Source organism: Anabas testudineus, chromosome 21, assembly GCF_900324465.2.
Source record: "Anabas testudineus chromosome 21, fAnaTes1.2, whole genome shotgun sequence".
In the NCBI taxonomy this organism is placed as follows: Eukaryota; Metazoa; Chordata; class Actinopteri; order Anabantiformes; family Anabantidae; genus Anabas; species Anabas testudineus.
In genome coordinates, this window is record NC_046629.1 from 6,864,214 (window position 1) to 6,886,745 (window position 22,532).

Here is a 22,532-nt window from a genome sequence, read left to right on the forward strand (position 1 = left end):
TATAAAAGGGACGAGTGTGCATAAATGTATGCAATCCATTATAATTGATAGATAATGTCTTGGTACAGATAAAGAAGTTGCATGAACTCTATGCTATAATATATAATTTATGTAACATATACATAAATATATAAAAATTCAAAAGGTATAGTAAAACTTACACAAACTGTAATGTTTAACAGAATAAAACGTACAGTATTTCATGACATTATGAGAATAGTAATAATGTTTTCCTAATAAATCTGGAACTGATGTACAGGTTACGGCTACTCTCAAAAGTTATTTGATATAAGCCAGTGATTGGAAACCACAGTTTTTAACAATGCTGGTCTTTTAGCAGCTCTGTGGTTTGATTCAGAATGAACAGAAACAGCTTTGTTTGCTGTCAGAAATTTGATAACCCTTCTTTGACCTGTTTGGGTCATGGACACACATCTTGCATTACCTCACTCACCCTGTTGACGGAGCCCTAGCAGCTCACTTGTTCATGTTACCTTCAGGTTCGGCTCGTAAACACTCTTTCATCCCCATTTCATGGGTCGTTTTTGTGGGACATTGGACAGAGAAACAACTGAGATCATCCAGTAAAACATTAAATAGCCAACTGTTTGATAAAAATAAAAAAATAGCATTTGTGATATAACTAATTACCAATTAAGTAGTGTAGATTTTAATGAGCTGTTTTAATGTTTTACATTTTAATAAACCTTAATATAGAGCTCTACTGTACAGTTTATATTGTTAATAAGCAGATTTTGGCTCTGCAGCCATTTTTCAGAAGACATTTGGTCAAAATGCTGGAGGGGTTGATGGTAAAAAGTAGAAATATTTCCTTCTGAAATGTGGTGCAGTAGAACAGGAGCCTAACAGAACACAAGAAAAGAAAGTAGAGTAGAAGTTCCTCTAAATTATACTTAAATGTTTGCTTGATTAATCGTACTCAGCTTCTCATAACTAATGCACATTGTTCAGATTTTATTCTCGCTCATGTCCACTTACACTTGCAGTTGTCAGATTTCCGACAGCCACAGAAGGCATCATCTCAGACCTGGATCTGGGATCCTGTTGCTCCAACCAACCTGAGACCCACTCGCTCAGACTCTGTTTGATCGTGTCCGTGTTTCTACTGTAAATGCGCCGTTATAAGCGTTTGATGTGGACTTTGAAATAATGCAGGTTACTGCTGTTCAGACGAATCTCTGAGATGGAGAAAACCTCAGCAGAAGATGACTGTGTGGATTCAGGAGCCGAGACTGGAGGGTGAGTGAACCAGAACTCGTACTGAGATGTAAAAGATCCTGAATGTTTTTACCTGAGGTAGTGTTTTCTAAAGAGAGCAGCAGTATATACCATAAAATCATCCGTTATTACAATGATTGATATTCATAAGGATGATTAGATATTTAATAATGCAGCCTACATATTATTATTATTATTATTATTATTATTATGGAAAACCATGAACAGTCAGGCATTTACATTTAAAAGCTATGCTCATGTAATGATATGCAGAATTAAAACAAATACATATATAATATAACATAAACATAAACATATAAGCAAAGCAGCATTAAATCAACAGATAATTAAATGGTGTTTGGTTTTGCACTGATTGTAAGTGAATGCTTAAACCTGAACAGACAGCACAGCTTAATATAATTTGTATTTACAATAGAAAGTGACACGACTATAATTGTGTTGTGTCTGGTAAGTTAATGGGTATTTACTCCTTTCCATGCAACTTTATTATTGTTATTATTATTTATTTTTTAAAATGTATTTATTGAAATATGCTGTCACTTAGTATGTTCCGTAAATATTATCGAATCGAGGACATATGGAGGAGGTTTAAGTCTAATTCTTCAGTGGAAAGTTAAGTCTTAATCACCAACTCATTTGTTAATGAGGCTACAGCCACACTGTGGATGGAGCTTAATTCAACAGCGCTTTGACAAAAGAGAATTAAGTAAAATTGTTGTTTTGTTCACTCTGTTTTCAGCCATTAAGTAAAGATGTGCCACAGTTTCTCCTGCGGTATGTCACTGCTGAATGTGTTTCTGTTGTAGTGAAGGTTGTGCATTCGTGTTTATGTGTAATTTACTGGGAGACCCTGCATGACCCACAACCCCTTAAAAGACCTTATCATTAACGTCTCCAATACATTTGGAAAAAAAAAGTGTCACACTACATTTTATCCAAATGCATTAGGACAAAAAAATCTTATATGGTTGTTTATTTCTTTCTTTCTGTGTCGATATTCCTCATTGAGGGATCATCATAGAATAAACAACTGTATTCAATTCTAAATGTCCCAGACCTGTTAATCTTAATTATAAGTGAAGAAAAAGTCAAATCCACCCAAATCCTCCTTCCTCTAGCTGTTAGATATTTACAGATCTAGTGCAAAACACTGCACAGTCAAGAGGGAGAGATGGCCGAGAAATATTCAATTTGCCTCTAATATTTGCTCTTTGCTATTATTGTGACGTTTGTTATAACAGCTTTAGATTGTAGTGAGAGTGAAGTGGATTCTGGAGCTAGTTTGCACAACTAACCTTAGTTATTTTGTGTTCTGTTGTGAAATGTTGTGAATGAAATTTGAGGGTCGTGGTTTCCAAAGGAGTGCTGAAAGGGAGGAGTGTAGCTGTTGAAGTTAAAATGTCGGTAGTCTTTCATCAGAATTAAGCTCTAAGAAGATACTGAGCACGTTATTAGGTACAACTACATAGCTGAATGTCACCCAATACATGTATAGATCATTATGATCCTTGTATTAATGAGGTCGTAGTTAACGCTGTTCTACCAGACTGATTAGGCACATCTCTGATTATAATACTGCACACATGTGTTATATAAGACTATTTCAACATGTGGAAACACTGGTTTACCGTCCTTTTCCTCTGCCATCAATCCACATCGGTTTCATTTAAGCTCGACGTTCTTTTTGCGAACATACATGTAAGTGAATCTCGACTGTAGAGGTGGCAGGTCACAAAATGCTCATGAGTCACTGTTTGGAACAAAAAGTCAAAAGTTTGAGAATTTATTGCTTAATATTTAGGTTCTTTCCATCTTCATCTGTTCTTCATCCCCGTGTCTAATCCCCTGAATCAGTTCAGCTCTCCATGTCAAACGAGCCCGATAGACTCACTTCAGAGCCCATCAGGTCACTCGGCAGTCAAACGTTATGAGCATGACCCGAGCTGCTGCCTGTCTTCGCTTCACTTTGTGTTTATTGTCTTTGGATGGAGATGAAACAAGGCAGCAAAGCCAGACTGGGGACTCGATGCGAGATACTAACCAGCATAGCTGAGGGAATCCTGCCAAACGCTCACACCCAAGAGATTCATCAGAACAGACCTGCAACTGCACATGTGCACAACTCCAAGTCTACTCCAAAGAGTCATAAACCTTGAAAAGAAAAATTTTAAAACTTTTTTTTCCCCACATTTTGTCATTTTTCTGAGTCTCAGTGTGTCATTTTCCTGGAACCTTCCTGTCACTTATAATCTGCTCTGTTTGCCTTTTCTTTTACTACTCACGCCAACATTTCCCTCTCTGCAGCACACCATCATCTTTGCATCCACCTTTTTTCTGCTCACCTCTGCTTCGTCCCACACTCCCATCCATTCCTCTCTCTAACCACTAATGCCCATTAGTTAGATTGATAACCTCCTGCTGCAGGAAACAGACCCGTTCCTCTGTTTCCTGCTGCTGTCCTGCAGCTCCAGAGGCCTTATTAGTTTAGAGACAGCATCACAGGGAGGGTGTCTGTGGAGCTGCAGTGTTCTCTGGCTGTCATCTGACTCCTGTGGGACTAATAATCTCAGATTGCGCGGTGCACATGTGAGCTGAGGTTTCACAGATGATTTGGGGATTATAAATACATGAACTGTATGACAAAAGCTAGCTCCTCAATCTTATTTCATGAGGGCATATGCATCTTCTGTAGCTGTTCCCAAAATCCCAAGCTGACTCGATTCTTCCTACAGTTTGTACTGCTACTCATATTTCATAAAAAAGAAATGCTTACATTTATAAAAAAATGCCATTTTTAGCATTAGGTCCTGTATATTGTTGGATTATTTCTACTTAAATGTGTAAACTGGACTTTATTATAGTAGCTGGGTTGAAATAGGCAGTTTAGATTTCCTTAGATGTTTGGTAAATCTTCTAATTTAATTAGTAACTAGTCAAATAAAAGGTGAAAATAAAAAAATAAACACATTTTAATGTACAGTAGAATAACGTAGCACAACACAGGAATACTCAAGTACAAAAACACTACAGTGGAAGTAGTAGCATTACCAATAGTAGTTGAGTAAATGTCCCTGTGTTTTGTCCCTTCAGACAGAAACCACTGCATTTTTGGTGACCTTTCCATTTGGACCTCTCCTTCTGTTTAGCCAGATGTCAGCACTTTATTTGAAATACTGTAGGACTGTGTCATCCTGTAAATCATGTTGATTGCACTTCATGCTGTAATATAAACTCCTGTCTCTTCTCTGTTTCTCGTCTTCCCTTTCTCTGTCCCCCTCCTCGCCCCCTCCGTGTCCACGCCGCCTGTCTCATCTCTGTTTTTCTCTTTTCTCTCGTCCACTGCAGGTCTGATTACAGTCCCTTGTCCTCAACGAGCAGTAAGTAAAAAATTGGCGACATCAAGCTTTTCTAACAGTGACTCAGAGCCACGACTTTATCTCCCTAATACACACTGACAAAATAAATCCACTCACAGCAGAGGATTGTGTGTGTTTAGAGGTCTGCAAGGCCTGCAGCAGATTTTAAGGAGGATTCCTTGTATGCTAATAACAAGCTGCTTAACTGATTATTTTCTCCTTCCACTTTGTGCACCTTCACTGCGCTAATACTTAACATTTAGCATATTAGATTTAAACTCTGACAGAAAATTGTATCACCTGGACAAAAATGCCACGAAAGGCTCTTAAATATGATGTTATTAATATAAATTAATATTTGTGTGTGGTGTTCAGGAACCGCACAGAGCAAACATTGTTCGTTTTTAACTAAACACACATTTTTTAGCTACTTCATATTGTTTTTGTGGTCATATGGACCAATAGTGTGTTTCCACTTGCTGCTAAATTACTCATCATGTGCTTCTTTATATAAGCCATCTGTGTGTCTGTGTAGTTTTGCGTGAATGTGTGGGTGATTGTGAATATCCGTGTTTGCAGAGGTCATGCTCTCTACTGGGTCTGGTTGCCAGGTCTCCAGGCCCTTCACAATGGGAGGATTATATCCAATATTAGCCCATTAATCTGGTCTACAGGAAGCTGCAATGTCCCACCCGTACCACACCCATCAGTCAGGAAGTGTAGGACCAGACGCGCATTGAGGGATTCAACAGTTGTTGTTTTGGTTTTTCACCTTTGTTTCCTGCGTCACTGCTGTATCAGATGAGCTTCTACCCACTATTGTCATTACTGGAGGTCAGAGTGAGAACAAAATGTGCACATTGTTAGAAATCATGGTGTCTGTGTGTGTGTGTGTGTAAAAGAGATAATGAATGTCAATGCAATATGTCTTAAATACAGGACCATACATTAAGGATTCCAATACTGAGACTCACTAGTCTATGAAAACACACACAACCTATAGACAGACGGATAAAGTGAAAGAAGCCGCATCGAGCCATTAGTCAAACTGAGGCTTAGACTAATGATCACAGCTGAAAGAACTGGACAGATGGATGCAAATTGCTGTGGTGACAGATTTCCCAAAGATGTGAAGGGAGAAAATCCTCATCTGTCTCAGCTCGGTGTGTGGCTGCTTGTCTCTGTCCTCAGTGTGTGTGTGTGTGTGTGTGTGTGTGTGTGTGTGTGTGTGTGTGTGTGTGCAATGACGTGTTCATATTCAAAGGTGCACAAACCATCAGTCTCCCACCTCACAGTATATTTAGGTTCTGGTACAGGGCGTTCTCATGCTTTTACAAGTGGTCTTACTCCCTGACCTTTGACATCAGCCCAGACCAGCTATAAGCCCCTTGGAGACAGACCGATATTATGCTAAACCACCAACAGTCTGTCTGTGTCTTCAAGTGAAATCTAAAAAAAGGTATTTGAGTCTAAATTTAACAAGCATTGAAATGTCAGTTGTTTAATCTACAGCACTGAGCAAATCCTTGGATTGAAATGTAGCTTAAGAAACAACAGTTTGTCATTTTCATGAAGCTTTTGTAACTCTGTACTGTTAAAAATGATTTCAATCATTTACAGACAATGTCCTCCTTGTCGTTTTGACTTGAAAAGAAAAGCTGCAGTCTGTCCAGTCACCTCGTTAAGGAATTACATCCCTCAATCAGACGAAATTCATACAGACAAACAGCACAGTGCCGACTAAAAAGGACCTGCCAACGGTCTTTAAAAAGAAATGATTTAGCGTTAAATGTAGTTTAAAGATTATTTCACCTTGGTGTCATTGTAGATTTAGTTGCAGTATTGAAGGAAAGCCAGTCAAGTGATTACTAATGTAATCCTTCCACTTCTGCACTCTGAATTTATGAGCGGTCACAAATTCAAAGACTCAGTTCTAAAGTTAAGAAGTGGAAATTACAGTCGTAGCAATTCCATACGACTGTGATGTGATGTGTTTTGAAAATGAAATGCTAATTGCAGTCTGTCTTTTACACGGCACGCAGCTGCTGCTGGTGTGTGCAGCGTCTTTTACACATAAATAGGTTTTGATTGAAGAGGTCTGAGCTCTCTGAAGAGTCCCCCTCTAAACACTTAATGGCTTTCCATTGGTCACAGCAGATGAGTGACCTGTGACCCTGCCCTCAGGGGATTTCCTGATATACAGCTACATATACAGTGTGTAAGACAGAGGGTGTCAGCGTAATGAATGGGGGAACTTTAAAACCTCACAAAGGCCTGTCTCTAACAACACAAAGATATAGAGCACAGACTCAGTCGTATGTTCTAACAGAGATGTAAACAGACTTGAGAAGGACATGCAGGATTTGTCACGCATACCTAAAAAAAATATACTGTCAATGTATTTATTATGAGCAGATGTAGAGCCATGAAAATTTACACCACAGGGAGCATCCAAAGAGGAAAAACTTGGATGAGAGATGAAAAGAAAACACGAGACGGATTCAAGATATCCAAGTTTTGCAGGTAGCGCTAAGCAAAACACGGGCTATGGAAACATTTCTTGCATATAGGAAAAACAGGAATAAAAGGAAGATTTCAAAACAGCTTCAGCGCACTGAACAGTTCAGTGAGTGTTTTACACCACAGAGTTCGAGATGGGAATAATAGCAGTGTAATGAAAGCAAGGCATTGACCATCAGACGTTCACTCACGAGTGCGAGTGCGTAACTTAACATTTAAAGGTATGTATACATGCAGTATGTGCTGTACTGTGTGTTTAGAAGCACTGACCAGGACATTGAACCTAAATATTCATATTATATATCATATTCAACACAGATTCATCATAGTGTTTTCATGTCAGTAGTAACATGATAAGTTTCTCCCTCAAAATAAAACACTTGGCTCGTCAGTGTATCCAGTGATGCCTGAGGCCCTGCTCTTGTTATTACGGCTGAGACAGGCGGCAGATTAGCAGAACCAGGAACATATGTACGTGCAACTTATTCCACTCTCCAACATTTGTACATGACCCACACTTTTGTATTTCAGCCAATGCACTCATTAGTTCCTGGTGAAAGTGCAGGAAACTGTAAAAAATGTACTTCCTTTCCTAAAATAAATCAGGGTCTGCTGGTGTTTGATGAAAATGCTGAACATCATGCAGACGTGTTAAACTTATATGAGCAGACTGACAGACATAAAGGTGCATTTTTAGAATTTCATCTTATATTTTTTCCATTTCCTAATTTTAGTTTACAAATATCAATGGAGACTAGTAACTGCGTCCTGCTTTTACTATGTTCCCCACAGTCACTGTGTTTCTAGTCTTTTATTCAGTTCAGTAAATCATGGTTCTCATATAACTGGGGTTACATCCAGTACAGGTATCCAGTAACTTCTGTTTCTGCTTGTCTCATTACAGAGTTGGAGACTTGTGTATTTACATTGTTTCCTTCACTGTAATAGAGAGCAGGGCTCGCAGAGTAGAAAACGCTGCTAGATGTGTGTTGCTGAAAAGAAAAGAGGATTACAGACCTTTCTTCAACCTCCCTGTCGTTGTCTTTACTCTGAGCTATTTTAACTGATGTTGGAAACTTGTAGGAGAAAACACAAGCAGACAGTTATTGGGGTTGACGTGATGTCTTTGTAGAGACCTCGTATCTCAGAAAGTGTCCAGACCTCTTCAATGTTTGCACATTTTACTGCATTGTAAAGTTGTTCTGAGATATAAAAAATTGCTAATTTGTCTTATCAATCTTAACCATCATTACAACATCACACCCCTGTTTCAGTGCTGTGTTCAAGCCTCTTTGGTTACAGCTTAAAGTATTCCAGGGTTAAGTCTCTACAAGCTTCTCAGACCTGTAAAATCACAGTTTATTCCCATTTAAAAATATATTTGCAGTCCAGTAAAATGTGCAAAACGTTAAGGGATGTGGATACTTTATGAAGCAATCATTTGATGTCAGCCACAGCTGCACGGACCGGCTGAGGAGCGAGGCTCAAAAGCTACGCTGTCACCCCTCAGCACTCAGCTGTAAATTCAGATTTACTATGTTTCATCAACCGTATCAGTGTTTGTTCTTTCACTTTTAAATTTTTACATTTACTTGAGTCTGAGCTCACAATTTATTTGTGCACGTTTTTCTTTGGAGCAGAGCGTGTGGTGTAAATCACACCTGTATCTGGATCTCAGTGTTCTCTATCTCTCTGCCTTTCATCAGCACAGACTTGTACTCACACTCAGACACTGGGGGACGTGACGCACTTGTCTGTGTTAGAAGGACAGTATCCTTTTCCATGCCAAACCATTCACAGTGATGTCTGCCAAGGCACTTTCAGCACAGTCAATTTAAATAGCACCTGATGGACCAAGGACCACCCGGAACAGCTCACTGCACATATACTCTTGAAGCTTTGTCCCTAGTTGAACGTGGTGGATGACATCCGGACTCAGCTATAAGGCAGCTTGGATTAAGTGTTACCAAATGTGCATCCTCCAAAATAAGATTTGCACCGCGAAGCCAAGCTCGCAGCTAAATATGCTGCAGTCAGCCGTTTGCTAACGATTTATTTGAAGCAGCTCTGTCTGTCAGCCTTGTTGTGGGCCCTTCAGGATAATGATTTGGTGAGTGTGTAGTCACCGAGTGCACATTCAGGGCAGCCTGTAAGTCGTTGCACAGTGAAATATGTTTTGTTGTTTTGGCTCAACACCACAGCACAATGAAACAATAACTGTGAGGTAGAAGTAGAGGTTAGAGGCCCAGGTTCGATTTATATTCAGTCTAATGAGGTCTGAGATACTGTAAGTATTGTGTTGCGTTACTGCCGACTCCAGGTCTGTGTGCGGGTGTGAGTGTCATTAGAGGAATAAATTTAGGGGATCAACAGTACTTGGGATCTTCACTGACAATGAAGGCATCCTCAACTCTGACTTTTACTTTAAGACCGAGCTTCTCAGGAATACTACAGCTGAACCCTAAATGTGCTGTATAATCATTTTCACTTCATAGTCGTGATGAATGTACAGAGCAAGTAAGTGAAGTAGACAAATAGGATCATGGCATCATCAGCTCTTTTTGTCCCTCTACTAAGCCAAGCTGCTTTGTCCCAGCGAATGACAGCGAACGTCAAATGACAACATCTTGGACTGGCTGTGTTGATTTGCTTTGGTCCGCTCCTCCTCCTCCTCCGCTTCTAATCTTTTCCCCAACAACAATCTGTCGTTATCGATGTAATCTATCTAATTCGTAAGTTTAAAACTAACAGCGCTTTCAAGCCAGGAGCAGTGACTCCACATTATGCTCTGATTGCTTTTATCTTCTGTGAAACTTGAGGCTTGGCAGCATTCACATTCGGAGACCTTTGTATGTTCTGCTCTGGGAAAGGAAGTCAGCAATTCCCTTTATTTTCAGGTCCTGCTTATGTTGCAAAAAACACCAAGCCGTGTCCTGTTGTGTCTCCAGTACGACAGAGTAAACAAGTTTGCCGACTTTTACTGCATCAACAAACGTAGTGTGATTTAAAGGAGGTAATTAATGTGCAGAAGTGCAGACTTGCAGTTCTCCTCACATACAGTGTAAGTTAAATAACAACAACCACATCAACTTTCAGTTTTAGCTCTTATCACAGAAGAAAAAAACTTCAATTAGTCAATCATAGCTTAAACGTCTCAGTGTCCTGTCATATGACAAATGTATAAGAAAAAGGATCAGTGTTCAGCATAAGATAAATGTATTTATCTACATGAGTCTGTCAATACTGTCAGATTTTTCTGTCTATGGGATACGGCCCCAATCTTATGTGTACCTACCTACAATTCTCAAACAGAGCACTATTGTTGGGGACTATTTTCTGCTGCGGATTAATATACATTTGGTGCTCAAGTCACCTTACAGTCTGAGGTTTAAGATGTTACAAAATATAACTGTATACAGAATTATTTAGAAAATCCAACGTCCCCACTTGAGCAGCACTACGCGACAGTGGAGATGAAACACTCCCTTTAACGCAAGAAACCTCCAGCAGAACCAGACTCAGGGTGGGCGGCCATCTGCCACGCTTGTGGTGGGGTGAGTGGAAACAGGAGAGAGATTTTTTTTTTGACTCTCAGCACTGGTATGTGGATCAAAAGTTGAGAAAGTGGTCTTTTCCAACATGATCAAGTTGTATCGGGTTTTGGATTCACAGACTTTAGTGAAACCAAACAGTTTCAGTCTTTCCATTGAATTTTTCAATAGAAAAAATATCAAGCACCGTATCCCAGATATCACCATAGGTTGCTTTATTTGACTTACACAACTTTACTTAAATTATACTGAAGACTTGTCACCAGTCAAACTAATGACTTAGAAACTCTTTTTTTATTTACTAGATGACAAAAAGAGCCCAGCATCTTGAACTTCGCGCCTCAGTTTTGTTGACTTGCACTAAAGCTGTGACTCTAGTACTTACACAGTCACACACTCTCCCAAAAACACTGAGGCCTTCATTGAGTTTTCAGCGCTAATCACTCTCATATGTGCAGGGGCCATAGCAAGGCGTGTTGTTTTATCTCACATCATCATCTGCACATATAGCTGCGAGCATGTGTTAACACTTAAACATAGAGCAAAGGTAAAAGTCGCTGTGAATTGGAGAAGACAGGCTTGTCTACAAATGACTGAATTGATTTCAAATTGTGTGTGTGTGCACATGCATGAGTGTTTATGTCGTCTGCCAAGTCAGAACATCAGCTTCAGCTCTAAGATTCAAGTGGATTAACAGCTTAGAGACACACTCCTTCAGAGCTTTACCCCCTTCTTCCCTTCACTGTACTGGGGTGACTTCTCAATACAAGATGTGCATGTTATTGAGTCGTATCCAAAAAATACAACTAGTTTGGCTGCTGGATTTGGGGCAGACAGTGACACAGCAACACATTAGTTTAACTAGGGCTCAGTGATACAGACAAAACTACAGTATATCATAAAACAGTATAATGATATGAAAGATCTGACATAAATAAATATAAAACAAACAAAAAATATAAATGATGCATTTTTATTTATAAAAACACAATTTAAAAAAAATGATGCCTGCAACACATTCAAAAATGGGACTAAAATGTTTATAATATATCATGTAACACCATTCTGGGTGATTCCAAAGAATTGTCAGTCTGTTCAAAAATACATATGTCAATGCCAGATTGCCATCTGTAACGCATAATATTGTGAAATGATTCAGGGACTCTGGCAAAATGTCAGTGAGTAAAGGCCAATGACGGAAACTACTGTTGAATGTTGGTGACCTTCACTGTGTGACATGCTGAGTGATGAATAAAGACACGGGATCAGGAACGCATCGGAAAAACGATGTCACTTAACACGGTCTGTCGCTGCATGAAGAAATGCAACGTGAAACTATATTATGCAAAGAGGACGCCATAGATCAATTCTGTACATAAATGCAGCCCGATCTCATGTCAGATGAACCGAAAGACAGTGAAAACGTGTTCTGTGGTCAGATGAGTCCATGTTTTAACTTGCTTTTAGGAATAATGGACATCAAGACCAAAAAGACACGACTATGTACAGAATTGAAGCTCACTCACAGTATAAGGAGTAATAAGAAAACAAACAGTATCGAACAATAAATCCTAGACAAATACAGTAGTCCATAAAGTCTAATAATTCTAATTCTAACATTTTTGTAGAACATATTAGACAATTAACAGCTCTGTTGACATCCTAAAAGGATGTAACATAAAAAATTCAAAGTGAGCTTCATTGGTGGGCTCGTACTCAGAGTGCATTGTGTAGCAGCTGTAGTTGGATGTTGGAAATATGGAGAGAGAAGGATGATGTTGGTTCAGCTTCAAGTGTCTGTCTAGAAATTTAAATATCCAGCTGGATCCCTGTCTTCCACGTGTTTCAAACAGTAGTTTGAAGTATTAGATATCAGATTCCACAGAGACAGATGTTGATTCTAATGAGATCAGGCAGAAGTAAACGGGAGTGTGGCTCTCGGTGTGTGTGGGAACTGGTCTGTGGCTTCGATCCAGACCCAAACTGGGATTCCTATTTAATCCCTGGGACATTTTAGTTACCAACTCCCAAGAACCTTGGATAGATAAGGAGAAATAAAGGAAAAATCAGGGAAGGAGAGTGTGGAATAAAAGACGTGGAATGGAAAGAGCAAGAGACTGAGTTGTTTTGATAGAAATAAAGAGCTGGGATGAAAGATTTTATTTAACCAAAGAGTTATTATAGTATTTCTTTTTCTTCTTGACTCCTGAAAAATGTGAGAACTGTGAGTTTCTTGGAGAAATCAAGCCGTCACAGTACAATGTGCTGTGCAGTAAATACCCTTCAAGATCCTTATCATCCCTGTGTTTGGTGTCTTGATGCCAGATACATGTCAGGAAGACAGAGAGTGATTCTAATGGGATCAGGCAGACCTTGAATAGTGCAGTGCTTAGTGTGTGTCTGTGTGTGTGTGTGTGTGTGTGTGGCAGGACATATGTGCCCTGGCATCCTGCTTAAACCTGCAGTGGATCGTTCTTGATCCTGCTGTCATTGTATCTTCTGACGTACTGAACCACAAACTCAACACTCAACAGTAACAGGTGTAAATAAAGTCAATTCAGGCCACTTCACTGGGAAAAACACAGTCAGTGCATGTCCATTTATTGAATAAAAGTGATTCTGCCTGTCTTAGAATTAAAATTGAGGATAATGTAAGGACTATTTCTACTGTTCTGTTTTTATTTACACTGATAAAAAGACTAAAGTGAATTAAACACACACATATATAAACAGCCTGAACATTTTTAAATGTTTCATTTAAGTCATTGTCAAAATTGACTTAGCTATCACTTAAACCTTGTTGTAAATAACAAATAGGTTTACTGACCTGTGAACCCAGTCTCGTGTGAAACTCTGGACCCTCACTGTGTTGTTAATGGCCACCTTTCACCTATGTTTTCTTGTAACCTGATGCTAACATTTACAAAATGTCACCTCTTTGGTCAAGTAGAACCTGTTCTTTTGCAAAGGCCAGCGGGACTCATGAGACAGAACCTGTCCCTGTTTGGCCTTTCTGTTTCCTGGAGCGATCCTGGCAACAGTCAAACAATCTGCTGTGCCAGAGACAAGAAGACTGTCTGTCCTTTTCCCAAACAGCACAAACGAAATGGGACAAGTCCCCGGAGAAGTCAGATAAAGACCGTAGGAAAAGTGCTGGCAAAAGGAATGAATGTGTGAACATGAAGATAAGAGGAGAAACTGTGACTGTGTACATGTAACATGCAAAAGTGACAACACATGTAAACCTATCTGTGGCTGCATTTGAAACATGTCAGCAGTAGTTGTGCAGTATCTTTGTACTTAGCTTTTCCTGGTCTGGGGAAGCTACACCTGAATGCACCGCTCATGCTGTGGTCTGAAACATTCCTCTGTGCCTCGGTAATGACCTCCCTATGGCACTAATGAGCCTCCACAGGGGTCTGGTGGTGAGGAGGGAGGGAGGGTGAGAGGAGAGAGAAAGCTAAACACTGAAATTGGAAGAAAGATGGAGTAAGAAGGGGATGAGTGAAATGGAGAAGGACAGAAGTGAGAGATCTGTGGGAAGAGTAAAAGAGGGAGAGAAAGGAGGAGAAACGCAAAGGGTAAACAAAGGGAGAAGAAGATAAAGACAGAGGGAAAGAGAAAATGTTGTGGGAAAAACGTACCAGTAGGAATTATGTGGTGTACGATTTACGTCTAGTGTCACTTTCAGTGTCAATAAAGGAAAAGTAGTGTCCGTCAAGTAGAAAGGAGCAAAGTAAGAAGATGGAGGTTCAGGTTCTGGATGTTCTTCTAGCATGTGTGACTTTCATGTGGGAAAATAAAGTTTGCAGCCCCCTCATAGACCAAATTAATGTTTGATGTGGCAGTATCTACTTTGTTTTCTTAAGTTTTATAAGCTGGTTATAATTTTATCTCTCCTGTTATGTCCCTTCTACTTTTCCTCACTCTTTATCTCTTGTTGTATGTGGAGGTGAGTTATCCATGGGCGAGCTCCAGGATCCCTTCCTCGTCAGCGTCCACCTCATCGCTGACCCCGGCCAGGGCAAGTTCCTGCAGCGTGCTGCTGATGCTGTGCTGGCATGGGTGCACCCGGAGCTGCAGCTCTTCAGAGTGTCAGAGCGGGCCTCCATCTCCCAGCGGTCTAGGCCCAAGCGTCATCACAATAGTAGCCCGGCAGCTGGCTGCCAGCCGGCCCTGGCGGTCATCCTCTTTCTCCAGGAGGCATATGGTGGCGAGGAGCAGATACTGATGCTGCACCGCACACTACAGAGGCCACCTTGGCGATACCACCACACTGAAAAAGTCAGCAATGGCCAGCGGATGCTACCCCTGACACCATGCAGCCAGGACTTTTTCACTCTGTCCCCCGGCACCCCACTCTGGGCAGTGCGGCAGGTCCACTACGGGAAAGAAATCGTACGATTTACTGTTTATTGCCGCCATGAAAATTATGTCGACATGGTGCGGCTGTACAAACTGCTGCTTCAGCGGAGGGTGGCACAGAAGAAGGAGGACTTTTGCTTCTTTGTGGTGTATTCCAACCCAGACATGGAGATTCAGTTGTCGTTTAAGAGGCTCCCGCGAGGTCAGTTTCCAGTGGTGTTGGACTCAGCAGTGATGGAGGTGAGGGTGCGGGACGTTGGAGCACTGGTGCCCCTGCTGCCACACCCTTGCAGCCCAATCAGTGAGGTTCGCTGGCAGACAGAGGACTATGATGGAAATAAGATCCTGCTGCAGGTGAGAATGTGTTTTCCATTGGTGCCAGATGTAGCTGACCCACAATAGATAATAGTAGTTAAAATGTAAAACTTTGAAATCGCGGCTAGGATTTGTCAGCTGATCTCAGTAAATGTTGAGGTAAAGTTTGCCCATGGGCTAATTACCAGTTGACAAATTTCTGGTACAGGTAGCTGTACTATACATGGAGTTTTATAAAACATCAATTCTAATTGCAGAATTTTTTTCCCCTGGATTTCTGAGATCAAAACAAATCTGTCACTATGCACTGTTTTCTATTATTAAAATAACAAAGTGCTCTGATTAGGCCTAATTGCACTGCAGCCCCTGCAGATAGCAATCTTAAGCTGAACGTTAGATACCCTATATGCTTTGCTTTCTCTGTCTGCAGGCTGTATGTATAATTGTGTACAAGAAGAGCAGAACAAAGGCAGTTTTATGCATGGAGGGAAAAGAGAACCAAAGAGAGAGAAACAAAGAAAGACCCAAAAGTTCAGAAAGTCCAAACAGACTCTGCAGCCAAAAATAAACTCATGCTGCACACAAAGCAGCATTGAGTTGTTTTACTTTAGTTTAGTTTTTAACTATAGCAGCCTTTAATCCATCCATCCAATCATGGGTTTAGCCATCTTCATCTTCACTAACTATTTCACAACAATCACACAAATATATGTTTAGTTAGAAACTGTGAATGAATGAAGGCACACACATACACACACACACACAATAACTGGTCCTTGTTTGGAGGGTATCGGTTTCAAAGGGGATATGTGTCCAGGCGGTGGGAGATAAGTAGTTTGAAAGTTCAATCCGATTAGTCTGCAGTCCATTACTGGGATTGAAATACGTTAGGGAAACAAAAAGATAATCCATCGTGACAATGGACCATATGCATGATGCTTAGCTGCCACCTGGTCTAAGGTCATGTGGTGCTCCACAGTGTAAAAGTCTGCAATGAGAAATCAGCCTTTAAAGTCTGTATCAACTGTAGAGATGTGAAATGAGAGCTTTACTGGACGCCTCTGCAGCTGGGATCAGCGTTTTTGGCTCAGGTCAGATCTTCAGTTGACCTGGTTTATCCTGAGATAACTAAAGTTTACATCAGTAAGGGTCTGATCATCACATCAACAACCTCATTAGTCAGCACCCCCTACCAGCTTTGCAGCATGTTGTCCTCAAAAGAAAAACTGGACCGATCCTGTCATGTCGTATTAGCAGACGGCGGTGCAGACGCTTTCACCCAAACACACACTGAAAGAGTTCTAGTAAATAACAAATGTGTGCACTCAACACGCAGCATCAGTGTGATAACAACACACTCGAACTCGTCCTACTGTGGCCTCCTTCTAGTGTCATTAAGTTTTAAATCACAGGCTCAGCGGGGGATGACAACACTCACTGCCTCCTTCATTACTACGTGGGAGAGATAAGTATACAGCAGTACAAGTGGTTCATGGCTCAGAGGGAAGGAAAGCGACAGAGGACGACAGACAAACTGAAGAGTGAGTGATATAAACAGGAGATAGTGGTTTATAAAAGAACCAGCTCAGAGACATAAAGCAGAGAAAGAACAACACTGTCTTTGTTACACCTTTTTAAGCACAGGCACCTAAATAATTTACCACTTAACTACATATCAATTTAACATTTCCCTTAATGTTGTTTCTCACTCATATAGACCAAAATAAACTGCATTCTTCATTGGATTTTCCTTATTTTATTCCAGTACTACTGTTTCTAAGCTTTAGAAAACTGTAAAGAAAACTTTGAAATGGAACATTTTTAACAGTTTAGTTATACTGAGCCTTTAACCCTACGTTACATCGAGCCAATTAACTCTCTAAATGAGGAGGAACCAAACACATTGACTTAGTTTTCCAAAAAGGACTGAAACTACCTAAGTAAAACTAAAACATGGTGTAAACTGGCAACTTACTGTACCTGATATTAAAACCCATCATGTTACTGTACATGTATGTTTGTGCAGTATATTTGTGGTATGTGTCTTCTACATTTCCAGCCTGGGTTTATTTTTAATCGTGAAACATAGCTCTTATATCTTCATATCAAACTAGTACATGTTTAAATGCTTTATGGATAAATTCATTAAATAATGAATCAGTACTCTGTTTCTGTCCAGTGGTAAATTACCTGCTTGTGTCAGCACTATTCAGAGTAATCCATTTGCAGTCAGTTTAGTTCTCAGGAAACTTTGAAAAGATGATATTTATTGTTGTCATATCTGAAAAAATGAAAAATCGCAAACTCCCCTCGATCCCTAAGCACTTGAAATTGTCCTGGGGCTGCCGCGTGGAAAGTTATTGCTTCTGCTTGTATTGAGCAGACATTAGAACAGAAACATGGAGAAGCTATCAGCGCCGAGAGCAGGAGGAAAACTGAACTGACAAAGTAATGAAATGAAAACTGCTACAGCTGCCCTACATGTTAAAAACAAGAACATTTCCACATTTATGTCAGAGCAGGGGAATGTTGGTTCATACAAATCCAGAGCTATTACTTTGTGGATGATAATCACATTGTGGATTCAAAATACACACCGAAAAGGAGGCTGTGCGTTTGGTCCATAAGTGAAGGTGTGATACACATGAGGCTCCTCTAGATGCTGATGACTTCTCCAGCTGCTGGTGTGATTCATAAAGTGGTCGGTCTGAGAACAGGAGGCGCACGGGGGCTTTAATATACCACAGTTCCCCCTATACATACCTCCTTCTCCTTCACTTTTCTGTCTGTACATTGCGTGCAGAGCCCTCCGTTGCATGAGAGCCCTAAAGAGGGAGGTTAATAATCTCGAACATGCACCTCCTTCCTTTGTTTCCCCGATGACCTCATATTTCATTAAATCGACAGAACATACAAAGTGGGAGAATTTGTGTACTCTACCCACTGAAACACACTACAAACAAGAAAAGCTGATACTTCCAAGATCAACACTGAAAATGATCTGAATGGAATCAAGAAGGAATCTTCTAAAGTTACAGTTATTTAGTGCACATTTAGATGTGTGTGCCTCCTAGGACACTATTCTCTGCTGCATTGGTAACAACATAAGGAGTGTGGAAGCTCCCCATTGTTATTTGGGAGACGTTATGGTAGAGCAGGTCATCCATTGCACAGTCAGTGGTTCAGACCCCAACATCTCAGGTAGTACTGAAGTAATACTACTTAGCAAGTACATGTGCAGTGGAAGAACATGCAAATATGTAGGGATCTCTATTATTGAGGTTCTGACTTTAATTAATTACCTTTTTTGTCATAAACCAGTGGTAAAAGTGCACATTCCACAGAACATATTGTCATTGGTTTCCTTTTTTCTCCCTCCCCAGGTCCAAAGTGCTCACTTCAAACCCAGTCAAGATCCCTGCCACATATCATCCACCATAACTGAATCAGCATCGGCTCCATCCACCTTCACCCGCAGTTCTGCCTCTTACAGAAACCGTCGGTACCATCACAGGTTGGCGTCCCGCTCTAAAGTTCACCAGACCTCCTACAGCTCCCTCCCTGTGGCCTGCGAGGAGCCAGACGAGCAGGTGCAGTGGCTTGAGCGGCACAATCCAGATAGTTGGAGGGCCCAGTGGAGGGGCCACCGGTCCGGCTCCCTCTTCTCTCTACCCAACATGGGTTCAGCCAGCTCCCACTCCACCTGCTCCTCGCCTGGACCTTCTCCTAGTCCCCACCACAGAAGTCACTCCCTTAACAGGAGCTCATCCCTCATCCCGCCTTTCCGGCTCAACGTGGACGCTCTGATCGGGGCCGAGGAGACCGATGTGGACACAGGAAATAGAGTGAATTCAGGCAGCAGCGTGGACCTTACAGTGGTGTCTGCATACATCAAATCCAGTCTGCCACAGACTTCTCGGCCATTATCTGCGCCTCCAGAAGACGTCGGATCCTCCCGCTTTCCTGGCCTACCAGAGAACACCTACAAAGCAGCGACGCTGGGCCGGACTCCAAACCACTTCTGCACCAACACCACACCCTCTACCTTTGTGGGATCACATACCCGAAGCACCAGCATGAACACAAGTGCTGCTCCATCCCTGAGCGACATCTCCATAAACCAGTCGGACAGTTGCAGCATAATAAGTGTACCCCTTGAGGAGGCGGACAAGACGGAAGAAGAAGAAGTCCAAGAGTTCTACATTTGATCACTTGTTGTAAACTGAGATGACTCAATCTCAACATAATGACAAACTTATGAGCTGAGACAGTAGAAACAGCTCATCTCTGCCCACTGGTGTTTCACAGTAAAACTACAGGCCAGTGACAGTATGAACAGGAGCATAGTTCAAACTGTATTTAATGTCCTCATGTGTTTGTGAATTGTGCTGTTTTGCAAGTAGATTTAAGCTCAGTAAATGTCAGGTCATATAAGTAAATGTAAATAGTCATTTAAAGGACCAATCACGTAATTGTGTACAGATTTACTATCCAATAAAATGATTGATTCAGCATTTTATTTACTTTGAGGTGCATGAACATGAGCATAACATAACTTAATTTATACACTCAGTTGCCTTTTCATTAGTTTCTTCTTGATAAAACTAATGCAGTCTAACATATTGTTCAAGTCCTGCAGGTGACGAAGGTAATAATGTTCGGTTTATGTTTGGACTTTAAACATCTGACTGGTGTTGATTCAACTGTCCGATCATTTTGTACTTGATGCATTTCTGTTATTTAGCCTCAGTTATTTAGAAACACCTGAGTTTTTGTACCTGTAATTCTCTAAAACAGTTTCCGGATTTTCTCAGCTTCATAAAGGGAGAATTCATTGCTGAATAGAATAATTTCCATACCACAGAGTCTGTGAAAGCAAGTTACAGCCTGTCAGGTGTGCACAATAAACAAGCATTATATTAAAGGCAATTTTACACTGTAGGTCTGTTTCTTACAAAACTGAAGCATCTGAGAGCAGACATCAGCCGATAGCGTCACAGTGTTGACTAATTGGCACCAAACAATCCAAAGGTTTAGCAGCTGAGCTACAGAGCAGAGGTGAACAGCTTGAGCTTGTTACTGTGACAAACACTGACCTGAAGAGGATGACTTGTAACGCTGTGAACCTCTGACTTGTGGAACAGTCTGGAGTGATGGATTATCTTTATCTCCAGAACTGCTGTGCCTTGGAAAACACACAGGTACACAGGTGGAGAACAGTGAGTGTCGCCACCAGCTGCCATCTAGTGGTCTGGAGTGCAACAGGTTATAAACTAGTTTACCTCAAAAATCAAACACAATCAAGCAGCCTACTCTCACTATTCACTATTCACTCTCATTTTAGCTCTAGTTTGGTCTCCACCAGCTGTGGAGAACTAATATCTGTGCTTCTTTACCAGCTGTTATAGGTCTGTGTGCTGTTCAGTGCGGTGCTGGTAGTGTACAGTGAATATCAGATCAGTTTTCCTCTACAATCAGCTTCCTGTTTCTGCTGGAAAGAAGAATGAGACTCATGTTATTATTGTTAAAATCAAGTTGTTTTACACCTTTAAAATAACTGTGTCCCTGTTTCATCTTAAGGTGATGATGAAAAGGTCAAACAGTGCATAGTGACACGTCTCCAAAAAAGAAGTTGAATTAGAAACAACGAAAATGCAAAATACACAACAGGCATTAGATGTGCAGAAAACTACACAATATTATGAATATTACAGTATCTGTGTGTAAAGTATTTTGAGATGCACTGCTGCCCTCTTGTGTTGAAATCTGAAGTCAAACGTGATTAGGATTAGATTCCACATCCAGTGATTTTATTATCATCAGAAAGCTGCATTTTAATTCCAAACTGCTCCCTGAATAAATAAATGGAGGAAATCCCTCCTAAAGTGTTTCAGGACTCGTTGAAATCCTATGAATGTGTGTCTGAACTGTTTCGCTGAAGGCTGATCTGTGTCTGTGGGGAAATCCTTGACGGCTTCAGTTCTCCACAGCTTGAGCACTTAAACAGGTGTGAGTCTGCCTGTGTGTGGTCCACTTACAGTCTTGACGAGGGAGGGGCATCCCATAATAGTGCATTCTGGTTGTCATAGTGAAGCCTCCTTGCTGTCCTGCAGAGGTGATGTCATCGTCGACCAATCGGCACACAGAGTGGTGTGAATTGCTTCTACAGTGCAGAGGTTAGAGGAAGCCTGAAAAACAAATCAGCCTGAAAGTCGAGATCGTTTAAACAGTTTTACACACTTTATACAGACATTTTAAATTTATACCTGTAATTTTAGGATTTCCGTAGATGAATTAACATCTTCTGATGCAGTTGACAGTCAGTCAATAAAAAGTCTAAGTTACAACAGTTACAACTATTGAGGATAAAGCTCTGGTTATTGTTAATTGTTTCCTGATGAATGTTAACTTAAACAGCAAATTACACAAGAGCTAAAAAATAAATTATTTCCTCTAATGTGTTTAAAATTGATGCCAATAGCCATGTTTCAAGTTTATATTTGGTATCACTGATACAGATGTGCAGATTTACTGTTTGGTAATCTTTCTGAACGACCTAATGGTTTTGTAATTTATGGACAGGTCACTTCTAAGTGTTTACCAACGAAGTAGTCTGCATAGTGGATAGGATAATATTTCTGAACAGCCTTTTGAGCTCTTGTGCTGCTCTTTGGATGTCCACTGATGTTCCCAGATACCCTCTATGACTGCTCAGAGACCACAGCTGTGCATTGATGGCAGAAGACAGTTTGTCACTTCACTATTGAATAACAGCAGATGGTGCTATAGTGCAACAGAAACATTTTTTCTTTGTTGCATTTAAGATATTTGTTGGATATTTTTAGGTATTTGTGCTTTTAAATGCCTTCATAATCTGTTGTGTTGTCACTCCCCTTCATCCTCTTGTGTTCCCATGTTTCTCCAGATCCATGCTCCTGTTCCAGTGAGGTGAACCCTGTGAGGTGAACCCTGCATGGGACGCGTCCCCTCACGTCGCCCCTCTCCCAGTGCCAGCACTAGTGGCTCTAATCCACCGTGGCGTACCTGGCAGATCACTCTGGCGACACCGGCGTTGTTGCAGCCTGGCCCGACTCCGCACACCAGCATCCCCTCTAATCCCTCCCAGCCTGAACGGCCCGAAGGCCCAGGAGCACTGAAGGGAAAT

General features: G+C 40.9%; 1 protein-coding gene across 3 annotated transcripts; it reads left to right on the forward strand.

The window, feature by feature from the left end:
- Positions 1-1,060: 1,060 nt before the first annotated feature.
- Positions 1,061-21,155, forward strand: LOC113173495 (protein FAM124A). 3 transcript variants are annotated; one of them, XM_026376913.1, is made up of 4 exons: positions 1,061-1,260; positions 4,606-4,637; positions 14,631-15,406; positions 18,751-21,155. In XM_026376913.1, the coding sequence occupies exons 1-4, from the start codon at positions 1,205-1,207 to the stop codon at positions 19,573-19,575; spliced, it is 1,689 nt and encodes a 562-aa protein (XP_026232698.1). In that variant the 5' UTR covers positions 1,061-1,204; the 3' UTR covers positions 19,576-21,155. The 3 variants fall into 3 exon arrangements, with proteins under 3 accessions (XP_026232698.1, XP_026232699.1, XP_026232700.1); XM_026376914.1 differs by having other exon boundaries at positions 14,640-15,406; XM_026376915.1 differs by lacking the exon at positions 4,606-4,637 and having other exon boundaries at positions 14,640-15,406.
- The last annotated feature ends 1,377 nt before the right edge of the window (positions 21,156-22,532 follow it).

Excerpts from the sequence above, each read along its gene's own strand:
- LOC113173495 (XM_026376913.1), top strand. The coding sequence starts at position 1,205 with ATGGAGAAAACCTCAGCAGAAGATGACTGTGTGGATTCAGGAGCCGAG. Across the intron at positions 4,638-14,630 it reads TCCCTTGTCCTCAACGAGCA|TATGTGGAGGTGAGTTATCC; the intron begins GTAAGTAAAAAA and ends TATCTCTTGTTG. Across the intron at positions 15,407-18,750 it reads GAAATAAGATCCTGCTGCAG|GTCCAAAGTGCTCACTTCAA; the intron begins GTGAGAATGTGT and ends CTCCCTCCCCAG.